The sequence below is a fragment of the Tenrec ecaudatus genome, chromosome 9 (assembly GCF_050624435.1).
Source record: "Tenrec ecaudatus isolate mTenEca1 chromosome 9, mTenEca1.hap1, whole genome shotgun sequence".
Lineage (NCBI taxonomy): Eukaryota > Metazoa > Chordata > Mammalia > Afrosoricida > Tenrecidae > Tenrec > Tenrec ecaudatus.
Window position 1 is genome coordinate 146055006 of NC_134538.1, and position 19622 is coordinate 146074627.

The 19622-nt window shown below is 42.0% G+C and overlaps 1 protein-coding gene across 1 annotated transcript in view; it reads right to left on the reverse strand.

Moving 5' to 3' along the window:
• Positions 1 to 19622, reverse strand: part of GRM8 (glutamate metabotropic receptor 8) — a 911938-nt gene that overhangs the window by 93412 nt on the left and 798904 nt on the right. Inside the window, exon 8 of the mRNA XM_075557710.1 lies at positions 6397 to 7332. Coding sequence (XP_075413825.1) covers positions 6397 to 7332 — 936 coding nt within the window. The remainder of the gene's footprint in view (positions 1 to 6396; positions 7333 to 19622) is intronic.

Sequence of the window (19622 nt, forward strand, 5' to 3'; positions counted from 1 at the left end):
GCATATATTTCAGGTAGACCCAAAATGGTTAGGATAATCCCATCTACCACTTCTCCTTAAATGGATTTCAGGGTAAGTGAGAGTGATGAGATCTCTTACAGAAATGTATGTGGTCATCATTTCAAAGAGAAATCTTGCATGTATTTTTCCCCTTTCAGGGAGAAATAAATGTTATTATGACGAAGATCATTATAGTATGTATAGCTAGGTGTCCCATTGTTCCACCATCGAATTTTAGCAGGAATAAGAATTCATTACTGTGCGGTCCATCCGACTGCTCACTCATTCAAGGGACAGTGTTGAGAAGCTACTCTCTGAAGGATTCTGTCTGAAGAACAATCAGACCAGCTGCTCCCAGGAAGCTTTACAAGGTCAGAAACCTTGCACAGGGCACTATGTGTTAGACTCAACGTGGTGTGGATGATTTCGAGAACTAAGGAACCCTGGTGGCGCAGTGGTTCAGTATTTAGCTGCTAACTGAATGGCCAGCGATGTGAATCTAACCACGGAAGAAAAGACCTGGCGATCTGTTCTCTCCTAAAGACTCCACTCTACAGAACCCCGTATGGTCTTTCTGACTCAGATTCAAGTCCACATGACACAAGGCAACAATTTGCCGAGGGTCACATTTGTTCAGCCTTATCTGGACACTTCTTCTTCCACACGTGTTACAGTCTCACAGGTTTCTGTTGTTGCGAGGTGCCCTCCAGTCTGTTATGACCCATAGTGACCCTATGCATCACAGAGCAAAACGCTACATAGTCCTGCGCCATCCTTACAATTGTTCCTATCCCTGAGCCTATTGTTACAGCCATGGTGTCAATCTATCTTGTTGATGACCATCTTTGTCATTGTCCTTTCACTTTACCAAACATGATGTCCTTTTCCAGGGACTGGTCTCTCCTGACCACATGTCCAAAGTATGTAAGACAAAGTCTCACAGGAGCAGCAAGGACACAGAGGTGTGGAGGAGATGAGAAGGAGGATGTGTCAGTCTGGGTTGATTATAATAACAAATCCAGAGACACTCATGTGTATAAGAAAGAGCTTTATATAAAGAATAATTGTAAATTGGAGAAAACAGCACAGTCCAGTCCAGATTAAAGCCCATACGTCTGATATTACCCCATGTGTCTTATATCAGTCTATAAATTATTCTTCAGACTCACACAGCATATGCAATTACACTGAGTGCTAGAAGATCACAGGCCAGTGGGTGGAAAGCCTTGTGGATCCAGTGGTGGTGGAAGCATCTCATCTCAGAGCTGGCGGGGGTCTCCATGTGGCTCCTCTAGCGCTAGTGCTCCTCTAGCTCCATCTGGCTCCTCGAGCTCCATATGGCTTGTCAACAGGAAGACAAAGCAGCGAGAGAGCCTATCTGGCCTCCAGTGAGCTATTTATCTCCTTAGTGCCTCCAAATGAGGTCATCAAGCTGCGGCCTGATTGGCAGACTAGACTCCACCCCTTCCTCAAGTTGACAGGAGATGATGTAAGAGCCACAGAGGAGTCTCAAGTGCCTCTCAGGGTCCACTCCTCCAGAGAGGATGAAGGAAGACAGGATGATTCAGAGAGAAGGGGTTGGGGCACTTTCAGATGGTCTTTTCCATTTGAATGTTTTTTGTTTTGTGTTGTTTCCACTTGATGTTCTGGTTGCCGCACTCTGCTTCCTAGAGCCTGGCAGGGTCATAACCTGTGTCTGAGCCTCTTGACTTACAAAGTCCAATTAGAGATGGTAAATATGTGTTTCTGAGATTTCTGCCAGCCTCGCAGCCCACAATTTCTTTCTCCAACCATTAAGTTAATTATATGTTAATATTTCTGTCTTCTCAGCAGACTTATGCCAGTCCCTGTGAGATTGTAGCCCTGTGCCTCAGTCTTGCCCCTGCCCCAACACCACTTTCTATAGAAAAAAGAAGAGGTGGAGGGGTGCCTTTACACTATGATTTAGTCTAGTAGAATACAGCTGTAGGCACAAAGAAAATAAATGATGACATAAACATGTATTGCAAAAACATGATGCATCTTGATTTTCAAAATCTGAGTAGAGGAGTGAGGTGGGGAAATTAAATGCTGCTTCATCAGGAAGGAAACAGACAGGCTTGAGAGAGTGGTCTGCCGGTACAGCTCTGCAGTGAGTATCCCTTTACAACTTCGTTTCACCCAGGTTTTCCAAAGCAGCTGGCTCAATTAGGTCACTCATTTTGCAACTGTTCCGTACCTCTCTTTCAGTTTTAGAGAAACCGGAGTGGTGGTGTAAATTCTTTGTGACAGGTAGCACTCTAGAATGGCAATAATTGGGTCCATGCTGGAAGAACCTTTGCCACTCTGTCTGTTTCTAGATTTGGCATTGTTAATGTATCATTTATAGGGTGTATAGAGCTCTGCTGTCTCTCCAGAGCAGCTCTGGCCCCTCATTGTCCTCCTGTACCCTTGAGCCTGATGAAACCCGCCTGCCACTGGTAGGAGTCAGGCAACCCTGGCTGGAAGCCAAACGGAGCCTCACAAGGAAGGGCTGGGGACTCCATAATTAGCAGAATTCTGGACACATAGGAGCCAGCGCTCAATAAGGATCTGCCGAATTAATGGATGTGTGCTGTCTAGCCGTGGCAACCCCATCACTCGATAATGCAGGGCTAATTGGCTCAACAGTATAAATAAGAACAGGACTGACCAGTTCTAATAAAACTTAGTTCAAACTTCCTTTTAGAGATAAAAACCGAGCAAAATGGACAACCAATTAAAAGCCCAAACCCACTGCCACCCAGTCCAACTCATAGCTGTCCTAGTTTGTGAGACTGTAAATCTTTACAGGATCACCCAGCCTTGTCTTTCTCCTGCAGAGTAGCTGGTGGGTTTGAACCCCTATCCTTGTGGTTAGTAGCCCACTGTGTATCCCATAGCACTGCTGGGGTTCTTTCCTTTTAGGGATAGAAAAGATTATATAGGTTTTAAAATGATTGTCAGTGAGTGTTATTTTTAACAATGTGGTAGACACAGAACACCAAAGAAGATATTCTCAAACATTGTGTGTGTTGTTTTGAGTAATATTTTATTTAAAACAATACTTTAAGGAAACATATTAGTGAAGTACAATCACACATAACTTTACTATATAAAGTATCTCAGTAGTAAAGCATTAGATATGTATAACATTCAGTAATGCCAAGACTAGTGAGTTCATTTATTGTGCCAACCTGGCCAATAAACATGTAGGGTTAATTAAAGGGCGGAGGGATAAATGGCTTGGTGAGCCTCGTCTTTCTAATTCTCAGGTCTCTTGCTTTCTGGTGACTGTACCAGGGTGCCACTGCCTTAGCCAATTCCCTGACAACACTCACTTCCTGCAAGGCATACCCAAGGAGAAGCCACATGGACCTACCCTGATGCAACCCTTGGTATTGGAGCAGCCCTGTGGAGACCCCTGCCAATGCTGAGATGCTTACACATTCACTGACTCAGCTTTCCTCCTGCAATCAGCATCACTGCGTGTGTTTTGTGAGATGGAGGTGGACTTTGTGGATTGGTGTCCCACATATGGGTTGATGTTGGACTTGTGAGCTTGGGCAGCACTGAGTTGGGATGTTTTCGTGATGTCACTTACCCTTTATATAAAACTCTCTTTTATATATGAGTTTTTGTGGATTTGTTTCTTTAAAGTGCCCAGACTAACACAATTAGCTTAAATTGAGGCTGTTGCTCCTATAAATACTCATAGCCTTGGAAATCCTATATCCGGAAACTATTATGAGTTGGATTTAACATAGTGGCAATAGATAGGTCTTATAATGCCTCTGAAGGAGCAGATTTTAAGCACTCTGATACTAAACAAAGGATCCCCAGTTCAAACTCACCCTCTGCTCTGCAAGAGAGAGATAGAGAATTCTGCCTCTATCAAGATTTACAGTCTTAGAGACACTGAGGGGCAGGTCCACTCTGCCCTATGTGGTTACTGTACGTTGGAATGACTTGGCTTGGTTTGCACTACAATGCCTTTGAAAAGTCCTGAAATTCATGTTTCTTAATGTTTTCTTCCATCTCTTCCACTCTCAGTCATATTACAACTGCAAGATAAATCCCAATGAGCACTTTAAAATATCTCTTACAATTTTCTTCTTTGACTTACTTTGATTCCACATTAACAACCCCAAATAAAATTTTGTCTAGCCATATTGAGTCATCCATCTGTAGACATAAGATAGCTCCACCCATGCACATATACACTGGTAATGGTCTTTGGTTCTCCTACGTACCTATTTATATTAACAGTAGGCATGCCTGAGGGTCTATGATGATGCTTAATAGCTTGATGGAGGGCCACTGTCATTTGTCCTAAGTATGGAGTCACTGAAGGAAGTAACTAAATATCATTTAATTTGTTACCCTCACTTTTAGAGACTATCAGATGAAAAGTAAGACGGGAGATCCATTTTAAAAGGTGTGAAGAAGGAGGAAAAAGTACTCAGGTGTCAGAGTAAAGGAGATTTTGCTTGGCTCAAAGATTTATTATCTACTGAAAAGCAAAAAAAAACAAATGTTGATGATCCTCCAGGGATAAAGCAATACATGTAAAAGGCAATGCTGGGTTCAAATACACATGTATGTACTGATTAAGTTGACATTGGAACTAATACACAGAATGCTAGCAATCCCAAATTCTGAAAAACGTGATTTGTCCAGAGTAGTTCAAATCACTGGATCAAAATAACCTCCAAAGGCTTTGAAAAACTTATTTCTCAAAGTTTACTTTTCATTCCTACGTTAAACCGACCATCTTGATCTTTATAAGTTCCCATCTGCCTATGTCAAAATATGATGTTTCTGGATTCCTGGTTGTCAGATCCACAGATTGCCGGACTTCACTGCCTCGCCCCCACTTTGGCCCTATGTAATATATTCATGACTTCAACCAGACCACCCAACGCAGGAAAGGTCACAGGCTGAGAACTCACTGCAAATTTGTGTTGAGCAGCAGCAAGTGTGCTGAAATACCTTTTCCTGTCCACACCTGGGTGAAGGCCACATTGATCTGTAAAGGATGAATGCTCATACTAATGAGCTCTCTGTCCCCGTTGAAGGCTCTTTTCTGTGCATTAGCTGGAATTTCAAGTTCATGTGAAGCATTGCGTGGAATGCTCTGGCCAAGGAAACGTGAATGCCCCTCCCCCCGGATCTTTGCCCCTTTCGTAGCTTCTCGTGGTGGGGGATGGAATAACCCCCCTCCCCCTAAGTTCTCACTTGAAAGGTGAAATTCCTCCTACATGCATGAGGATTATCCTTCACAGGAAGGCAGGACTTGCCAGTTTTCAAGCTGGCTTTGTTCTATCGGTAGCCACTATCCGAACCTCAGAATTCAGTGACCTGTTTTCTCTGGACGTCGTCCAAAGAGCTCCTCACGGCCAATGCAGCTGTGCCTCTCTTTCCCATGCAGATGTTCAGCTACACCTCTCTTTCCCATGCAGATGTTCCGCACGGGCAGCGTTGTTGGTTTTAATGTGGAAAGATTGATGGGAGGAGAATTATGACATTCCTCCATGGAGTCTTGCTGTCTTACTAGGTTGGGCTCTGGGCGGCTTACTGCACGTCAGTAGTTTGAATCCCCCAGCTGGTGGACAGAAGGTAGGCGAGATGTCTGCTCCCGTAAAGATTTACAGCCTTGAAAACCCCAAGGGGCAGATCTACTCTGTCCTAACGGGTCACTGTGAGTCAGAATCATCTCTGGGACAATGGATTGTTTTGGCCTTCTTTTCCTACACACACACACACACACACACACACACCTAGGAAAGAAATAGCTTTTGTATCTAATCAGTGTGGGCTTCCCTCTTCCTTGCCCATCATTCTCAACACATGGGAAAGTGCTAAGAGAGAAGTTGGAGAGGAAACATTAAAATGGTCCAGACTGAACTAAACCTTGTTGGTTTCTCCCCAGTGTCATCATCTGACAGAAATCATCATGCTTATCAAGCAGCGGCCCTTTGCCTAGACTCCGTGAGAACCAGACAAGGAGGCATTGCAGGAGCACTGGGGAAGAGCTCCCGGAGAGCTTATAGGGCTGTCCTTTCTCCCACCCTCTTTTCATCAGCATTTAGAGAGGAGCAGTGATATTCAGACATAAAAGAGTCAGTAAGGAAGACACAGAGCGCTCTGTCCATCTCCACCCTTGCCAAGGAGGGCAAAGGTGAGGGTTTCTCGCGGAATATCTGCCTGGGCCAACCCATATTCAATGTCCAGTGACCCTCGGAGAGCTATTTCTAAATCAGAAGAACACAGACCGAGACACCTTGAACGAATACGCATACGGCCCAGGAAAGCTTGGAAAGATCCCAACGGAAGAAGTCCAATCCAGAGGAAAACAAAGAAACGGACATGGGGAAAGCGGCATTTATCGGCACTTACCCTTTCTGCTGACTGGGCCGTGCCAAAGAAGATGGGGATGAAAGCTAGCCAAATGATGCAGGTGGTGTACATGGTGAACCCAATAGGCTTGGCTTCGTTGAACGTCTCTGGGACACCTCTCGTCTTAATGGCATACACAGTACACGTGACCATCAAGAGGATACTGTATCCGAGGGAACAAATGAGCGAGAGGTCCGAAATGTCACACTTGAGCACTCCCCGAGCGTGCTCCGGGTCCAGTGTCCGCTGCTCTCCATAGTCAATGATGATGTGGGGGGGGTCGACCACAAACCAGACAAAGACCCCCAGCAGCTGTATGGAGATGAGGCTGAAGGTGATCACCAGCTGGGACGCCGGGCTAATGAACTTAGGCGCCGTGACGGATTTCTTGCCCTGCTCAAATATTCGGTGGATTCGGTTGGTTTTGGTGAGAAGGGCTGCATAGCTGAAGCACATGCCAAGTCCCAGGAAGATCCGCCGGAAGGAGCAGGTGACTGTATCTGGGGCGGCAATCATTAAAAAGGTGATGGAATAACAGAGAAAAATCCCCGTGAGGAGCACGTAGCTGAGCTCACGTCCGGACGCTCTCACAATAGGTGTGTCGTTATAGCGGACGAAGGTCACGATCACCAAGGTGGTGGCGATGATGCCCAATATGGCAATGAACACAGGCACCACGGCCCAGGGAGAATGCCACTCCAACTTGATGATCGGGATAAGCTGGCAGCCGGTGCGGTTGATGTTGGGTCTTTGGTCCAACGGGCAAAGTTCACAGGAAAGCTCATCCACCTGGTAGTGGTAGCCTTCACAGCGCTCGCAGTGCCAGCAGCAAGGGACCCCCTTCACCTTCTTCTTCCTCTCCCCCGGTTTACACGGCAAGCTGCAGACAGACGCCGGCTGAGCGTGCTCTCTCTTCGCCCACTGCATGTCTTCCACCTGTGGGCATAAAACAATTAATGAGCCTTCCATTTTCCCGCCATTTAGAATAGCTTAATCCTAGCCACAGGTGTGTCGTAAATCACCAGTACACAATGCTGACAGCACAAATACAGTTTACCATAATCAGAACCCCATTTCTTCCCCTGGCATTGACTTCCTGAGCGCATTAAGTGATTGGGTCCCATAAATCATGCTCGTCATCAACTTGATGAGTGCCGTTAGTTTCCATTTACTTCCTCAAAGCTGGCCAATCTGACAGCTGGGGAAAGAGTTATTGGCCCCCACAGTTCTATAACTCAAACATGTAAAAGGAAAGATGTTTCAGAAGTTAATTACAGGTATAAATGGCAGAAGTCTTGAAACACTAGATTAGTTTGTCAACATATATCAAAAAGGATCCATTGACTTATACAAAGTAGGCACGTGTAGAGACACCAAAGATTATGAGTTGGTTACCATGGGGAGGAGGGAGGCAGAGAGGGAGATCCTTCATGAAGGGGTACCGAGTTTCTGCTGATGCCTGTGGGTCACTTTGGAAACGGCGGGGAATAATGGTGGCACAATGTGATGAACAAAATCAATGACACTGGCAACATTTGTACATATTATTGAAGGTGCAAATTTTTAATGTATATATGCTAAAATTTTAAAAAGCTAGTAATTCTGTGGGATTATTATATCTGTGGATATTAAGATCACAATGTCTCAATTCTGAAACAAATGGTAAATCAAGCTACCTAATTGCTGGCTACCCTGAGGTGATGAATTTATGGTTATTCTATGTTATTGTTTTTTGTCGAGTGGAGAAATTACTTTACTGTACCTTTTCTAGTTCTGAGCCTTAGATTCGCACTTAGCTTTTGGGGGTTATGTGATCAAATGCTTGTATCACTATAGATATGCTATTAGAAAGGGATAGTGGCCTGATGCCTTAGCTTAAATTCACTTGTCTTTTAAATATGCAGTAATTTTAGCTGGGTCCTAAGAGGGCGTACCCATTATAAGTTGGGCTACTAACTTCAAGGTCAGCAGTTCAAACTCAACATATGTCACCTGAGAGAAAGATGAGGCTTTCTACTACCCTAACGAGTTATAGTCTTCAAAACCCACAGGGGCAGTTCTACTTTGATCTATACCAGTGGTTCTCAATCTTCCTAACTGTGACCCTTTCACACAGTTCCTCATGTTGTGTTGACCCCCCACCCCAACCATAAAATTATTTTCGTTGCTACTTCATCACTGTCATTTTGCTACTGTTATGAATCAGGCGATCCCTGTGAAAGGGTCTTTTGACTCCCAAAGGGGTCGCGACCCACAGGTTGAGAACCACTTATCTATACGCTTGCTATGAGTCAGTATTGACTCAATGGCAGTGAGTTTTTCTGGAAGGTGAAAAAACTAGAAGTCATGGCTCAGAAGCCATCACTTATTATGAAAAGCAGCTCCTATATAGAGTAAGCTCTGCTTAGGAAGGAATTTTGTTATTGTATGTGAACAAATAATAACTGGCACATGTTTGCCCTCAAACAGTGCACAGGGGGCTTCACATAGTCCAAGGAGAAGTTCCATGATCTTTCCATTACATTATGATGAAGGGTTTAATTTTCTTTTTAAAGTAGCATTTCCTCAGTTTTATGAACAATCGAGAAGAATTGTTCTGCTCTGGAAATCCACCTCCAAAATGGTCCCCAAAATCTTCACCCCTGGAAATTTCCTACTTAGTGGTCTCCTCCCACACAGAGTAGGTAAATCATGTTTCATGAGCAAGTGCTTCTAGTCCTCAATCACATGCAAAACCATGGCCTTCAAGTTGATTCCTACTCAAAGCAACCTTATAGGACAGAGTAGAACTATCCCGTAGGGTTTCCAAAACTAAATCTTGAGGAAAGCAGAGAACTTTATCTTTCTCCTGCAGAATGGCTGGTGCATTTGAACCACCAACACTGATGTTATCAACTCCCATGCAAAACTCACTGTACCAGTGGGGCTCTCCATTCAAGAAATCACTGATCCATTGAGTTGAATATATCTACTGCAAAAGACCTCTTTGGAGTGTTAGACAGCAATGAGGTCACTTTGAAGACTAAGTTTGGTATTTTTAATCACCTCATATATATGCATATGAAAGCTGGACAGTGAATCAGGAAGACCTGAGAGTAATCGATGCCCTTGAACTATGGTGTTGTAGACACGTTGCATATGCCATGAATTTCCAGAAGAATCAACATATACCTTGGCACAGCCAGAAAACCCTTACAAGCAAGGCTGGGGGAACCTGGCACAGGTTATCCAGAGGATTAGTATGTACTTAGAGAAGGACATCGTATTTGGTAAAGTAGAGTCAGTGTGAAAAAGGAAGACCTTAAATGAGAGAGAGATCGACCCTGTGGCTGCAATAATTATAAGCTGAAACAGAGTGATGCCTTTAAGGATGGTGTACAACCAGGCAGCATTTCATCCTGCTCTCCATTGAGTTTCTATGAGTCAAACTGACTCGGTACCATCTGCTATGAGACGGGACCATGAGAAAAAATGGAAAGTGTGGGCACTGTGGTTTATGACTTCTGAGATTCGATATTCATAATTTTGGTAGGGGGGCATCTGCTCTCTTTTTCTCTTGGCTCCCTCATTTCAGGAGCTGCATTTTCAATGCTGGAGACCTGAAAGACTGAAGAAAGAACCAAGGACTCCCATGGACACCATCACCGGCTTGCCAGGCCGAAAGTAGACAGCCCAGCCCAGCTCTATCCCTCAGGTGATTGCAGCCCCAGCGGACATCTTCACCTTAACTGACCACCTAAGAGCGACCCTGAGTGAGAGCCATCCTGCTAAGTGGATCTCAAAGTTTGGATCCCCCAGAACCTGGGTGAGATCATACATGCGTGTTGTCTTGAGTGGTTAAATTTTAGAGTTATATTTTATGGGGAAATAGAAATGGAATATGACCCCAATTAAGCTTACTTGCTCAATGGCCAACAGAAAACCGATGTCAGCGGATTATGCCATTGAAAAAGTACATCTAGTGGCAATGAACCTAGACCCCAAACAACATATCAATTGTGCAGCGCTGTCAATATCTTGTTATCACTACTAGTCTCCCCCCTTTGGCGCCACATGACTTAAGACTGGTGCATGAATAGGTCTATTTCTTAAGGATACTTTTCCCTACTTTTATTGGGTGAATAGTTGAGTGCCAAGAGTTATAGTCCCTAGGTTTGATACTTACAAACATCTGTCTGATCTCTTCAAGGCAGAGTAGAGAATCCATGCATCTTTAATTCCACACATCTTCCCTTGAGAAAGAAGATGCTATCTCATGTGTCATAAGGCCACTCAAGACTATTAGATCTATCCTGTCTGTTCACCACAAAGGAAAAGCCATCTATCATAACCCTGCTAATTTTCTATTAGACTTTAATGCTTTAGAAAGGCTAATTTATTTACTTATAATATTCCATTAAGGAGGGGGAGGAGTCATATTGGTAGCATACAGTGGCTTCTCTGAAAAATGCTAAGAAAAGCCAAATGCTTCACTGAGTAGCTGAAGTATTGATTTTATACCTCAATGGACTCCTATATGATAATAAAATACTTCTGTGAAGGTTATGTTTCAAAGCTAATTATTATAAAACAAAATTGCATTTTAGGGCTTCCAGAGATTTAATATATTACTGTCAGAGAGAGGCGGAAATAGGCGGCATAAAAAAAAATCAAATCTCAGAAACATTATATTTCAGGATTTGTAGGGACCTTAAAGGTCAGCTTGCCCAACCACATCTCAGATGCTGCAATTCTCAATACAGTGTGTTGTTTATAAAAGAATAAGATTTGTTAACAGAGAAGTGCACGCCTACTAGGTATACGTGACTACCTAAGCTGATGGTCCATCATTGGAAACCAGAAATACATAGGATGAGTGTTCATTGTGTTAAAGGAGAGACAACATTTTTCTGATAAATGGTGAATGTATAAAACCAATGAAAAAACAAATAAAGCAAAAAATAGGTAGGACTCTTAAAAAATAGCACATTGTAAATAGTTAGGGATTTTCTTTTTTAAAAAAAAAACGACTTACAGAATAGTCAAGCCAGAGCTTTGACATTTTAAGGTATTTGACAAACCTATAACTATGTTTTAGTACACATGGTGATGAAGATTCTGAGACATATGTAGGCTTCCACCATGTTCCCCGATCCATCTATTTGTGCATAATGGTATGAAGCATAATGGGAGTTTGGAGCCAACCATTACCTTCTTCAAGGAAGAACAAATAACAAATACTTGAATCTGGAAGAATGTTATAAACTCATTAATATTTAAGGCCAAGGATGTATTTTGCATGTGTTGCTAAATAAGAACTAAAACACAATACCAATTGAGAGTAGATGAAATGGCCTATTTTTCATAGCTATCTTTCAAAGCAGAGACAAGGGTAAATCAAAGCTTTTGTACTGTTAGATTGTTAAATTATGCCATCTTTAGTCATAGGAGTATAAAGAGAAATCTTAGCCAAGCATCTTTAAACGTTGTCTTCCATGACCTTGGTATCTATTAGGTCTTTTTCAGTCTAAAATATGGAATCTAACAAATGAACGACGGTGATACAGAGAGAGACCATCGAGGGACAAAGTACATCGCCCTGTCCCGTCTTGACGATGCTCTTTGGCAGTGATGCTTTGACAAGGTTCCAACTCATTCCACTTCACGAAATGCAAGCCATCACCTGGTTTATGCTGTCAGAGTCCTGTCATTGCAAACAAATACACCAACGGCCACTTTTTAAAAATTTTTCATTCGGTGCTCCCCTATTTCAGCTCTTAATCTTTCCACAACATTCAACCTAGATTAGTATTTAATACATTTCTAAATATCACATTACTTCTATAGAATAAGAGAATGATGTTCTTTTGTGTTGCTTTAATGACACCTAAAAAAGAATTACAATGAAAAGCCTCATTATAATTCATCATTTACAGTGTTCATTAAGAAATTCTTATTCAATTTAATACTTCCATTACAATGTTTATCCCAGATAGTTAGTGAAACTTACTTTTGTTAATGTGATTACCATACATGAGAGGAAATTTAAATTTAATATTTTCAGATAATTGATACCTAGCCTTATCATTCTTAATTAGCTCTTTCATCTTGCTCTAAAAATAAACAGTATTAATATTCATTTTGGTTAACTAGTTACCACATCAATATTCAAACTCCAACTTTGCATCTAACTTACTTAATGGCAGATTGGGTATGCGCACATTTCTAGTGACACTGGAGATTTTAAAAAACCTTTACTCATTAGTTTCTGTATAATCAATAGTCTTAAAAAGTGCATTCAATCAGCATGGGAAATTAAGTTGTCAAAACGTTGAATCATATTTTGTATCATAGCCATGCATACATGAATGAGTATATGATGACCAGTTGATTGGATATTGCAATCTGATATACTGCTTTTGATATGTGTAACTAGTTATGTGGATTCTGATGATCTCTTTAATAGCCATCTAGTTCTTTCAGGCAATGCAAAGCTTTAAATAACCAAAGAGGATTCAATGCTTTCCTCATCTTTAAAGCCTTATTATGGATCACACCTTAACATAAAGGGGAAAAATCATCATAATTGAACCCATCAGCAACATCAAGATAGAGAATAGATTGATATTGTCAAGGATCTCTCGTTACTTGTATCCACAATTAATGTCCATGGAAGCTGCGGTTAAGAAATGAAAAGACCCCCCTGCAATGGGTAAGTCTGTTGCAAAGACCCTTTGGAAGTGTGAATGAGGACAAGTGTTTCTCTGAGGAATAAAGTCCCTCTGACTCAGCCATAACGTTTTTAATCGCCTCACGTGCATGTAAAAAATGGACAACCAAGATAAGACAAAATAACAATCTGTGGATTATCAAGGGCTCCTGAGGGAGAGGTGAGCGGGGAGGGAGGGGGAAAAAAAGAGGACCTGATGCGGAGGGCTTAAGTGGAGAGAAAATGCTTTGAGAGTGATTAGGGCAAAGAATGTACGGATGTGCTTTATACAATTGATGTATGTATATGTATGGATTGTGATAAGAGTTGTATGCGCCCCTAATAAAATGTTTAAAAAAGTAAACAAACAAACAAAAAAAGGTCAATGGCAACACACACAAAAAATGGACAACCAATAAGGAAGATCAGAGAAGAACTGGTGCATTTGAATCACGGTATCGGCAAAGAGTGCTGAAAGCCCCACCCCCTGCCAGAGGAACAAATGAATCGTCTTGGAAGAAGCAGCGCTGACATGTTCCTTAAAAGCAAGGATGGTTAGATTTCATCTCACATGCGTTGAACATGTTATAAGGACATGTGCTCAGTAAGGTGGAAGGGCAGGGAAAAGACCAAGATCCCAATGAGCCCCAGTGAGGCTGCAAGAATGCAGTAATGCCTGCAACAGTGGGCTCACACAAAGCAACCATCGCAAGGACGGCGCAGTGCTGGACAGTCTGAGGTACACAGGGCGGCTGGGTGTTGGAATGGACTTGATGGCACCTAACCATACAAACAAAGTGAGAGATTTAGTGTCCTTTGGAACTCTGGTTAGGATCAGAAGCTTGAATATAGTATGATATGCTGCTCCCTGATTGAGATGTTGATTTGGGGGATGACCTAGATCTATTAAAAAAATTAAATGTATCAACATTCCATCTTATGAGACACTATTTAAAACTCAGTTAAGAAAGCAATTTCAAATACAATAGAATAAACCATTTAGGAATAAACCAAAAACCAAGCTTTCCCCCCACTAAAACTCATAGAACATGACGGAGAGAAATTAGAGAACTAAATAAGGAAAATGACAGCCTGTCCTTACGAATGGTAGCACTATCTTAGTATTGGTGAGATGGCAATGGTCACTTTGCTCTACAGACATCATAATCCTTATCAAAATCTCAGCTGGCTTCACTGCAGAAACGGACAGACGGATCTCAAAACTCATAGAAATTGCTTGACACCCGGCGTGGCCACAATAATCTTGAAAAAGAAGAACAAAATTGGAGGACTCATACTGCCCAATTTCAAACTTAACTATAAACCTACATTAACCAGGAGTGGGATTCTGTCACAAAATGGACACATCAATGAAGTAGAATGAAAAGTCCAAAACAAATGTTCATTATATTTATGGCCAACAGATTTCTGACAAGGATGTCGAGGCAGTTCAATGGAAAAACAATAGTCTTTTCCATGTATGGTGCGGGGGCAAAGAGAGATAGCCATATGCAAAAATTAAATGCCACCCTCCCTAGAAGCCCAAGAACAAAACCAAACCTCCTTCCCCTCAAGTCAATTTGGATGCATGAAGACCCAACAGCACAGAGTAGAGCTGGTCCCTACAGTTTCTGAGGCTTTAGGTCTTGGTGGGAAGAGATACCCTCATCTTCCTCCTGCAAAGAGGCTGGTAGGGACTGAACTTCTGACCCGGCAGTGAGCAGTCCTGTGCATAATCTACTACACAGCCAACCCTACCTCAGAGCATATACAAAAAATTAACTCAAAATGGATAAAAGACCTAAAATTATTAACCTCCTGGACGAAAACATAGGAGTCCATGTTTGCCACCCGAGAGCGAGAATCTTTAGGAAGTGATACCAAAAGCATCCCACAGGAAAGCTAGATTAATTGGACTTGATCAAAATGAAGTGCTGACGTGTGTGCATTTCAACAAATGAATCCTGAAGGCACAATGGTGACCTACCCCACTGGTAAGGGAATGTTTGGCAGTATGAACCCAAGAGCCCATCCCCAGGAGAAGAGGCGACAGTCGGCCTCTGTGGCGATCACAGCTTTGGAAACACTACTGGGTAGTTAGTTCTATCTTGTCTATCAGGTGGATGTGAGTGAGAACTCACTCAGGGGCAATAGCGTGGGGTGTTGCGGTTTCAACATCAAGTAATTTGGAACTTAAAGCAGCATAGAATATTGAAAATAATTAAATGCATCGAGGCAGAAAGTAAGTCCCTGAATGGTTGCCAGGGACTAGAGAGAGAAGGACAGACTAGGGAGTCACTCCAAGTGGTTAAGTTTCTAGAATGGGGAAGAAATAGTCTAAAATGATTAGCGAGGATGGAAAGCCGTGAATAAACCAAAACACACTGATGTGCGCATTGTCAACGGAGATGTTTAGTAGCACATGGATCGCATGCAGCCAAAGTTGAATGCATGGAAAGCACATTTATGGCGCCTCCACATTTAGAACTGCTCAGACCTGGTGGTATAGTGAGATGATGCTGGCTGTACATCAATGGTTACAGAGCCACTAGCAGCCACTCCCAGCGAGAGAGGTGCAGCTCCGCTGCCGTAATGAGGCACCACTTTGGGACCCCTAGAAAGCAAGCCTCATCTTCCCTGTCAAGTCACTATGAGGGGAATGGACAGAGGGCAGTGGGTTGACTGTTTGCTGTAACCTTGCTGATGGCTTATCTGGCTGCTGCCTGAATTGGCTCAAGTCCAACTCACAGTGACTCTCTCTATAGAGCAGGGAAGAACTTTCCCTTTGGTTTTCCAAGACCTTATATCTTTACCGGAGAAGGAACCCTCATCTTTCTCCAGTGGAGCAGCTGGTGGGTTCAAACTGCCGAGCTTGTGGTTAGGAACCTGGTGAGTAGTCCATTGTGATACCCGGGTTCCTTCACAAGGGCATCTGCCTTTCCCCCTGGGAGTCAAGCACCAGTCTCTCACGTTTCAAGTGGGATACTCATCCCGGTACTAATGACCTGAGCAGTTTTAATTAGCATAGTGATTCTTTGCTACATCTGGGCTGCCTCTATGGTGTCATTCGTAATCTGAAGAACTTCATCTTGAGCGCATACAACCCTGCCATGAGTCCCAGAGTGGTGGTAATTAGCCGTGTCCCCAGCTGCTAATGAAAAGGATGGAGTTTGATTTTACACTCTTGTGCTGCAGAAGAAAGCCTGGCTCTCTACTTCTGCCAGACCAGCTGCTGACTATCCTGGGGTGCACAGTTCTCCGCTTACAGGCCCAGGTTCACAGTGACTCAGATTGACGGCATGGAGGAGACCAGTACACCCCCAACGCAGGCCTCTGGCGATGTTGGACATTTCTAATGGATATGTCTGTGAAAGAAGTTTGTGAACATAATGGTAAACGATAGGCATAAACACTGTGTATTCTTTGATTTAAGATTGAGAGCCACCTACCATTTAATTAAATATTAATTAATTAAACATATCTATAATTAATTAAATATATCTATCGGGTCTGTCCAAAGTTCTGTCAGCAGCAACAAGAACAAAGCCACTGGCTGTGGATATCTTCCAGATCCGCTCTCTCTTGCGTTTATCTCCCCACAATATGAGCTTTTATGTCAGCTCTTAGAGGCGGATTCTGGTAAGTACTTCTCCAGGTGCCTCCCATCACTAACAGCAGCTCTCAGCAGAGCCATCGGCAGAGTGCCTTCTGTCCTTGACACAGAGGCTGTGAAGGGGGCATCTGTGAGTGTGTGTGTGTGTGTGTGTGTGTGTGTGTGTTCAACGGTTTTTGGAAGAGTAAAGGAAGACAGGCCTATAATACTTCTGGTAAATCAACCTCAACTGGTTGCCTGCTGATTGAGCTGATTCCGATTCACATGTTTGAGTACTAATATTTTAAGCAGAATGACTATGTGCATTACTATGTTCCTGATTATATTCTGATATCCCAAATTAATTTCAAATAATTTCTTTCTTTCTTTTTCCCCCAAATAATTTCTTTAGGTACCACCTTTGCACTTAAGATTAATTTAATGGAATTTTAATTAAAAAAAGAATATTTGGCCTCTGAGGAGGACTTAGTATAGTAGATGTTTTCTGAATATTATGTATCTTTTTAAAAATTAAGTTAGCTAAGTCTTAGAATATGACTTAAATGCCATAGAGAAATTGACTAGTGGCAGAATGTTGTGCTTATTAAACGCAATCCCACGGAATCCTTCCTGGTTAGTAATAAGAAGTCATTAATATCAAAATCAGCTTAGCATTAATATTCTTACTGGCCATTTTGTAAACTGTTAGAATATTCCCTTTAATTATTCATACTTCTTATTTTTCTGCACTAATTTAAATATTAATGTAGGCAACAACAAAAATGTTCGTTATAAGGCATTATGATCTGTTTTGAACAACTTAATAGATGCTCTACTCAGGGTAAACACTCCTCCAATAAATTCTGAGTCCCAATCACTATGGACGGTTGCAGAAAGCAAATGCCTTCAAAGTGTTACAAGACAGACAAAGGCGGTTGGAATCAGTATTTTCAGTGGCAAGTCAGTTTTTACATTTGCAAGCACATAAAAGACAATAATGATGAAAATAATCACTGGCAACAACTAGCATTCATTGAGGGCACGATTGGCGTTGTGGTTGTGGGCTGCCGTCAGGGTGGCTCTGACTTACAGGGACCCCGTGTACATCAGAGGGAAGCCCTGCCCAGCCCTGGGCCATCTTCACAATTGTGATGGTTAAGCCCCTGGTGGCCACCACTTCATTAATCCATCTTGTCCAAGGACTTCCTCCTTTTCCCTGCCCTTCTACTTTCCCAAATATAATGTCTTTTTCGAAGGACACGACCAAGTATATGAAACGAAGCCTCACGATCCTTGCTTCTAAAAAATTTCTGGCTGTACTTCTTCCAAGACAGATTTGTTGATTCTTTTGGCAGTCTGTGGTACTTCCAATATCCTACGCCAGCACCATAATTCAAAAGGACCAATTCTTCTTCGGCTTCCCTTATTCAATGGCCACCTTTCACACTTTCACATGCAAGTGGGGCATTAAAAATACCAGGGGTTGGGTCAGAGACACCTTAGTCCTCAAATAACATCCTTGTTTTTCAAGACTTTGAAGAGGTCTTGTGCAGCAGATTAACCCATTGCAATGTGTCATTGGATCTCCTGACTGCTGCTTCCACGAGCAATGATTGTTGATTCAAGCAAGATGAAATCTTGGACAACAATCTTTTTCCATTGATCCTGGTGTGACCTAGTAGTCCAGTTATGAGGAGCTGTGCATTTCTTTACATGGAGTCGCACTCCAAACTGCCGGTTTCAATCCATGATCTTCATCAGCAAATGCTTCAAGGCCTCCTCACTTTCAGCAAGCTAGGTTGTCTCATCTGCTTATCAAAGGTTGTTTTATTATAAGCCTTCCTCCAATTCTGATGACACATTCTCCATATAATCCAACTTCTCTGAATATCTGCTAAGCATACAAATGGAATAAGGACGGAGAGAGGATACAAACTATGTACAAGTATGACATGAACCACGAGGCAGTAAATGTGGGAGAGATTATGAGGAGCATATTATGTAAAAAGTACTTTTTAATTAGCATGTTATTTAGGAATATAGGAGAAAACCCCTCAAAGGACAATTAGTGAAAAACGTTGGATATAATTGCCTTTGGGCACCTGAAAATAATTACAGAAATACTTGGGACTTCCAAATTTTAAAATAAACCTTCTATGACCAATCACTGCTTAGAAACATGTAGGAATCAATTTAATGCACTTAAAGAATAAGAACAGGTTGAAATGATGTTAACACACCAGATTGAGTAGGAAGGTAGGGAACAAACAGAAGGACTGCAGGGAGCTAGAAGTGAAGTGTAAGATTGAAATTCACACAAGAACCACTGAAACGTAGAACCATAAAATCAAATAAGTGTCATGGATAGCAACTTGTAAACCTTCCTAAACCACCAGTGACCAAGAGATTGAAGTAGTCAAAGAAGATACCAAAGAACATAGAAGACTGAGACTTGAACGAAAATTAGGGATAAGCAATATTTCTGAAAGAAAATATCAAAATAGTTGTTTTGGAAAGAAATCACTAAAGGAATGAGGGACAGAGTCCTCTGCTGAAGAAATATCTATCCAAGCAGACTGGAAAGCAGTGTCACTGGATGAGACTGACAGTATTTTGGATATTTTGGAAGGAGGGGGTCAGGCGACATAATTTTAGAAACATCAATAATAATCAAATGAGACTAAAATTAAGGAGTATCTCAAATATTCTCACCACAACACAAAATGCAGCATTTAAATAGGCATATTAGGTTTTAGGTGAAACTATTATGATCATATAATTCATAACTTGCCAGATTTTCCTGAATATATGAGAACTCGAGGAAAATTGTCCAATATGCAATCTTTGGAACTATATAACTTTCCAAAAAATGCTACACTTAAAATAAAATGGTTTGAATATGTAATCTAGCCTATTGAGAATGAGAGCAAACTTGAGAAGTCAGGA